Source organism: Oryzias melastigma, linkage group LG14, assembly GCF_002922805.2.
Source record: "Oryzias melastigma strain HK-1 linkage group LG14, ASM292280v2, whole genome shotgun sequence".
Classification (NCBI taxonomy): Eukaryota; Metazoa; Chordata; class Actinopteri; order Beloniformes; family Adrianichthyidae; genus Oryzias; species Oryzias melastigma.
Genome location: NC_050525.1, coordinates 6893226 through 6899690, shown reverse-complemented (window position 1 = coordinate 6899690; position 6465 = coordinate 6893226). Strand labels below are relative to the sequence as shown.

Sequence of the window (6465 nt, the reverse complement as noted above, 5' to 3'; positions counted from 1 at the left end):
GACAGAAGGTCGAAGGTCCCACCTTCCTTGTGTGATGCATGCGTGTTTGTTTGTTAGAGTGTATATTTGTGGTGTTAGAGGTGTGTGTGCTAAAGGGGTGCAGTTAAAATTGATGAGAAGGCCTTAACAGGACATCTCCTGATTTCTCGAAGAGATGCCCCGTCACCCTCCCACCAGCAGCCCTACATGTCTATGGTGCGGTTAAAATTGGCGTGAGGGGCACTGGGAGGACATCGGCTGTTTGCTGGCAGTAATGTCCAAGCACCCCCCCACCAAGGGTACTAAATGTCTAAGGTGCAAATAAAATCGAGGTGAGGGGCAAATCCATGAAGCGGCCACAATAGGAGGGCCACTGGCAGGTAGTTCAGCCCCCGCAGCGCACTGCAATACAGACACCCTCCCCTTCTCCCTATTGCATGTTTGTATGAGGAAGGGGATATGTTGGGGTCAGTTGGCAGACTGACACCCAATGGCGGACCCCTGTCCCCAGATATATGGTATCTGCATCCATCTTTGAAGAAGTCTGGATACTGTTTATTTTTGTGGGAGAAACAAAGAAAGACTCTAAGATGACATCATGAAATTGGCGGCATCAACATGCAGTGGCAGGTGGAGCTTCAGGAATCGAGTCGCTTTACTTCCAGGTAGGAAAAATGTCACGAAAAAATAACTCTTCTTAATAACTTTAATAAATTATTATGGGTTTTTTGTGTTTTTAGTTTTCTAAAGGTAATATATGATCATATATTTGGATATAGTTCACTCTTAAAGGCTTAAGAAGATCATGGTATGATCCCTTTTAAACCAGTGAAAGTCCCAAACCGAAGGCTGCATGTAAAGGTGAAACATGAACCACCTTGCTGCTTGGAGGTTGCATCAGGCTGTGGTTAGGACCCATGATCCCTCTGTATGGCTGAGAAGCTGGGGGATGTCGATTGATACTGGGGGGCTGGGGTTGAGGAGGGGTGGGGGGCAGAGCCAAGAGGGCCTGGGCCCCACCAGAACCAAAGTTTGTCAGGGACAATTGGGAACCTGGCAAAGGAACTGTTACCTGGGAAAAAAAGAGAAATCCTCTTCACAACTTAAACAAACAAAAACTAACACACACAAAAGAAATCAAGCTAAGTTTTAGGAAAAGTTTTCAGAAACAATGTTTGAATCCTTACCTGCTGCATTGCAGAACTGGGTGATTGAGTGCTGCTGTAATAGCTGCTTTGTCCATGTTGTTGTACTTGTCCTGAGTACAAGTTTGAATGTTGACTGATGCTCTGTCGGGCCTAAGTAATAATGAAAAATGTATCCGAAATTTGAATAAATGAGACAGTAAAAAACTTATGAGTTTGACCAAATGTCTGGTAGTACGAAAAAAGAGTTAATCAGTCACCTGCAGCAGGTGTGTGTCCATTAGCTGGGATGCTCCCATACCAGAGGGCTGATTGAGCTGTGGTTCAAACAGTATGGGAATGTGTTGAGTGGAGGAAGGCTGCTGATAGGCCAGGCTGGACTGTGCCTTTCCCAGATCAGGGGCTTGCACACCAGGATAGCTGTGCAGGGACGGCCCTGACAGCATCATGGAGGGCTGTGACAAGCTGCTTTGCATGAATGCCTGCTGAGACCTGAGGAACAATCCACATTTTTTTTAAACATGTAGCTTACTTCAGAAAATACTAAAAGGTTACAAGGCAACCACAAACCTGTAAGGCTGCAGTGAGGAGCTGAATAGGTCCTGTGGTTGAGACACAGGCGGCCCAGTGGTGAGCCCCAGTTGAGCCTGGTGTGTGTGCTGGGGCTGACCCTGCATCGACGCATAGATGGGGATGGGAATCTGCTGCACCGCAGTCGGCTGCAAGACCAAGGTGCTCAGTTGGCTCAGAGTCTGACATCCAATGACTTTGAAATGTGTCTGAAAAATGAAACTCTACCTGTGAGAGGCCCGGCTGGAAGCCTTGCTGCTGCGCTAGAGAAGGAGGGCCTAAACGAGGATGAGGGGTGCTGAAGAGGTGGCTGGTGTCCATGTAAAATGCTGGAATTTGAGCTGCAGAACCTAAACACATTTGTTTTAGATGCAACATAATGCAGCTTCCACTCATGCTACAGCACAGCAGTGCTGTTGGCTCTCACCTGCTGCAGACTGAGAGACGTAGACCTGTGGGGTCTGCTGCTGCGGAAGGAGGGGAGGCACACAGCTGAGCTGGGAGAAGTTGCTGGTGCTGTTGGTGCTACTGGTAGAGGCTGTTAGACTTCCACCCTGAAGTTGCTGTGGCTTCACCTTGCAGATGTTTGGGGGGTCGGAGGCAGAGGTGGTCTTGGTGCTGAGGGATGACGTCGTGTAGGTACCTGAACCTGCTGAGTGGGGAGAGGGTGGGGGAAACAACTCTTAGGATGTGACAATATGACTTTAAGTTAAGATTTGATTTAATCAGAAGTTACCTTGCAGAGAGGTGCTCGGAGTTACGGAAGCCACAGGGATTTGTGGCATGGAAGTAGCGGAGAAAGAGTACGACGACGCACAGGAGGTGATGGGAGAAGACGAGGAGGTGACGGGAGAATTCTTTTCCAGACTTGGGGAGTTTTCCCAAGCTTTACGGGCCGACTCCATCTGGAGGATAGAGAGAAGAAATGGATGTTTGATGGTCTGTGTAAAGAAATTCAAGCAGCAACATTTTTATGTAATGCATAATGGCCCACCTTTAATGTTAAATCAGCAGTGGCCGTGGAAACTGTGCTGAGGCTGGAGCTCTGTTGCAAGGGTTCTCGGTGAGGAAGAGGCAAGGAATGAGGAAGAGCCACCTGGAAAAAAACAAAATAAGAAACCAAACTTATAAATAACAGAGTTTTTCCTGCATTGAGAATTTGGTGGCGGCCGCCAACACCTAATTTACGAGCGCCACCAGCTCCCGCCGTTTAATGGAACACATGATCAAGTGTTCCCAAGCCGCCATCTTTCTTTGTTATTATTCAGATCAGCTCTGGGGTTCTGTTCTCTATTCTCATCTACTTCTCCTCTCTTCTATTCTTTATTATTTATTGTATTTAGTTCTCCATGCTTTTGTTGGTGCAGTTCCATTCACATGTTATTCTTCTTTCCCACTCTCCTCTGGGGAGCGGGAGAGATTTCAGATCCCCGGTGGATCGCTCACGCTGCACTCTTGGCCGTGGACCACGACCCCGACACCATCCTGCATCTCTGAGTGAGAGTGATTCCTGCTGGGTCGTCTGTCCTCCTGCTCCATGTCGTGGACTGCACTTCTGCTTCATCTTGACTATGGACTTCATCACCACTCGTCCCTCAGCTCTATCTGAATGAACTCTTTTAGATACGTAGTTGTAGAAGCTAATTTTTCTTTAACAGTTCTGGTATCTCCTGTCCATCCTGGGATAGGATCTCTCCCTCATGTGGGAACCCTTAAGGTTTCTTCTTTTTTCCTGACTCAGGTTTTTTAGGAGTTTTTCCTTACTGGGAGGGAGGGTCTAAGGGCAGGGATAATCAGCTTTATTTAGTCAGTTTAGTCTTTAGGTATTTTTTCACATTTTATGACTAATTTTCTGCATAAAATTACCTGCATGAAGCCCAATGAGGCAAATTTCCTTTGTGATTTGGGGCTATATAAATAAAATTGAATTGAATCTTTTGTACCTGCAGTTACGCACACCCAACAATAAGGGCGAGTGGTGCTATGTGTCCAAATTAGAACGTGAAACAGGCACTCCAAGTCATTGACTTCTGCTCAAATCTGGTTTTAAATGTAAATAAAAGCTCAGTGGTCCATAAAGATCCACGGTTCGGGCCACACGCGTACCATGGATCACACTCCTTTTCCTCCACGGCCGATGCGTTACTTGCGGGCGGATTATTTAATCCTCTTTGTTTCAACTTGCGTCAAAGTTGCTTCTTGATGGTTATCCAAAACCTGAAGTTCCCGCAGAGTGTGGGAGGATCTTCTGTCAAAAACCTTTCTCCGGTTTGTCGTGGTCGACGTGCATTATTTATTTGAGGAGCTGAATAAAAGCATCAGTGCTCGTCTCCGAGTTTGTTTAGAGCAGCCGCTGCTCTGTTACAGGACCGCATGGTCAGGAGAAGGCAGTAAGGCAAGCCAAAAGGATCAACAGTCGTTTGGAAGAGCGGGCATTGCAATGCCTCACCTGCACATGTACCATGGATAGAAATAATTATTTGAAATATTTAAATGTTCCCACAGTTAGTTTCAACACTACAATTAATACAAAAAATAATGAAAGTTTAATTTTTTTACTTTTTGATTTCAGATTTAATTTGGACATTGGGGACAAAGGAAAATTTGCATTTACATCATTCTTTTCTTTTAGTTTTGTAGATTTGGTCTCCAGACATGTAAATGTAATCAGAAACTGTATATATATATATATATATTTTTAATGTTTATAGTTCAAGGATGTGTCTGTGGGGTAAGTGTATATTTATGCTTTGAATACTTAATTTTTTTCAAATGTATGTTTTAAAGCTTTTCAAATAAATAACATTTGACTTTTATCTTCTTTTTTTCCTATTGCTTTTTTTTCACTTTTTACTTCAAAAATAATCTGAACTGTGACCCTAAAACTGACATGATCTAAATCATGAGTTTAGTGATCTGTTACACCCCTAGTGAATATTGTTTCTTCTATAACCGTGTAAATCTAGCTGTACATAAACAGATAAATCTTTGTTCCCACTTCAGTCATGTTAGTCAAATGTAGTAGTTTTACAGCTATGGAAAATTGTAAAATAATCGATTTTTTTTTCCAAAAGGGAAAAGGAAAAACCTGACAGGTGGAGTGTAGTCACATTAAACTGGGTGTCTGCTGTAAAGTTACAATTGATGGTCCTAACCGGTTTTTGACTACCAAGAGTGTCTGAAAAGATTTTATAAGATGAAACATTGACAAATCAAAAGTTCTGCTACAGGCTGTTCACTGTACAAATGAGTATCAAAGTAGTAATGAGTACATGTTTGTTGTACAATCCCAGGTTCAGTAAATGTCTTATTTATTCAAAAATACCTGCTAAAATAGTGAATTTGAAATACATTTGCTTGGGAGAGCAAAAGGTAAGGTTCAGGAATCTAAAGCCGCGATGAGACGACACCGCCACCTTATTTTAAGCAAGGAAAAACCCTGAATAATTTTAGCTGAAAAAAATAAAATGTGGAATTAAAAGCTTATAGTCGTATAATATATATTTTGAGGATTTGTACTCACATTAGCCACTAAGCTCTCCTCCATTTTGTTCCCTCCAGTGGGAACACTGTCAGCTAGGGAGGAGGAGGGCGTGGTATAGTCCATTACAGATTCCTGATAAACAACAGATAAAAACATTCTTACATGACTGCTGGTGTACCTCTTAAAATGGTGTGTAATACAAAATGTTTATGTGAAGTATGATGAAGCTAAACAATTCCTCGTTTTTAATGTACCTTAGAGTTAGTGTTGTACTCTGCTGAAGGTACTGTAATCATTCCCTCCATGTCTCCTCCCCGTTCAGGTACTGCAGTGTCACTGGAAGGAGGACTGGAGTCAGCAGTTCTGTTGGCACTTCCAGCTGAAACCCCCCCCTCCATCACTTCTCCCTCGGGTCCACGAGCATCTTTGGCCTTGCGATTTTTTAAGGAGCGTTCTTTACCAATAGGACCTGGTTTGTACTCCTTGGTTTCTACTGGTTCCATTTCAGGCAGCTGAGGAGGAAAAATATATTTGAGATTTAAGCACAAGAAACAAGTGGGGTCCAGCATCAAAAGAATTGTCCATTGCTACCTTCTGTGTTTTGATCGGACCGGCTCGAGTTTGTTTCTGTCTTTGTTCTTTGGGAGCAGGCAGTTTGTTTTCAGTACCACTTTCTAACAATGCTGGACCTCCATCGCTGTCAGTGCTGCCTGCAGATGATGGTGCTCCAAACTGAATGGTGTCTATTCCCAAATCTGGACTGGCGTCAGCTCCAGGCTTTATACCCTAGTTGAACAAAAATCCTTATTGTATGCCCCATCAAACGGAAAGGCGATCCCACGTATGTATGCAATGTCAGAAAAGAGGTGGTAAGGTTACCTCAGGAGAAGGACCAGTAGTAAATGAGGTTAGAGGTTTGTTCCAAGCACTCACTGATGGTGGCTGCAGAGGGCTGATGAGACCAACTGCAACAAAAATTACACATAAGCATTATTGTTAGCAAACAAATGTCAACTGGTTCATAAACATGGATTTTTTTTCTCCCATAATTCAAAGTAATATGCAATTCAGGGCCTGCCCTGGGCATAGACAACCCAGGCAACTAACTAGGCAAACAGTTTGACACAAAACTCAATTTGGGTAAAAATGTTATAAAAAAGTAATAATAAAAAACAAATAAATTTACTCAAAAGTTTGACATAGGGCTGGGCGATAAAACGCTAATTATCGTTATTGCGATATTACTTTTTTTCGATAGTGAAATGAGTCTATTGCGATAAACTTTCG

At 43.2% G+C, this 6465-nt stretch overlaps 1 protein-coding gene across 2 annotated transcripts in view; it reads right to left on the bottom strand.

Moving 5' to 3' along the window:
• The window catches only part of prrc2c (proline-rich coiled-coil 2C), a 46093-nt gene that overhangs the window by 6073 nt on the left and 33555 nt on the right, over window positions 1-6465 (bottom strand). Inside the window, exons 9-20 of one of the 2 annotated variants that reach the window (XM_024261655.2) lie at window positions 6058-6143; window positions 5770-5964; window positions 5433-5690; window positions 5218-5310; window positions 2689-2790; window positions 2431-2599; window positions 2122-2346; window positions 1923-2044; window positions 1695-1843; window positions 1385-1616; window positions 1167-1277; window positions 857-1051 (exon numbers count right to left, since the gene is read on the bottom strand). In XM_024261655.2, the coding sequence (XP_024117423.1) occupies window positions 857-1051; window positions 1167-1277; window positions 1385-1616; window positions 1695-1843; window positions 1923-2044; window positions 2122-2346; window positions 2431-2599; window positions 2689-2790; window positions 5218-5310; window positions 5433-5690; window positions 5770-5964; window positions 6058-6143 (1937 nt within the window). The remainder of the gene's footprint in view (window positions 1-856; window positions 1052-1166; window positions 1278-1384; window positions 1617-1694; window positions 1844-1922; window positions 2045-2121; window positions 2347-2430; window positions 2600-2688; window positions 2791-5217; window positions 5311-5432; window positions 5691-5769; window positions 5965-6057; window positions 6144-6465) is intronic. The other variant, XM_024261656.2, reaches the window with a different exon arrangement.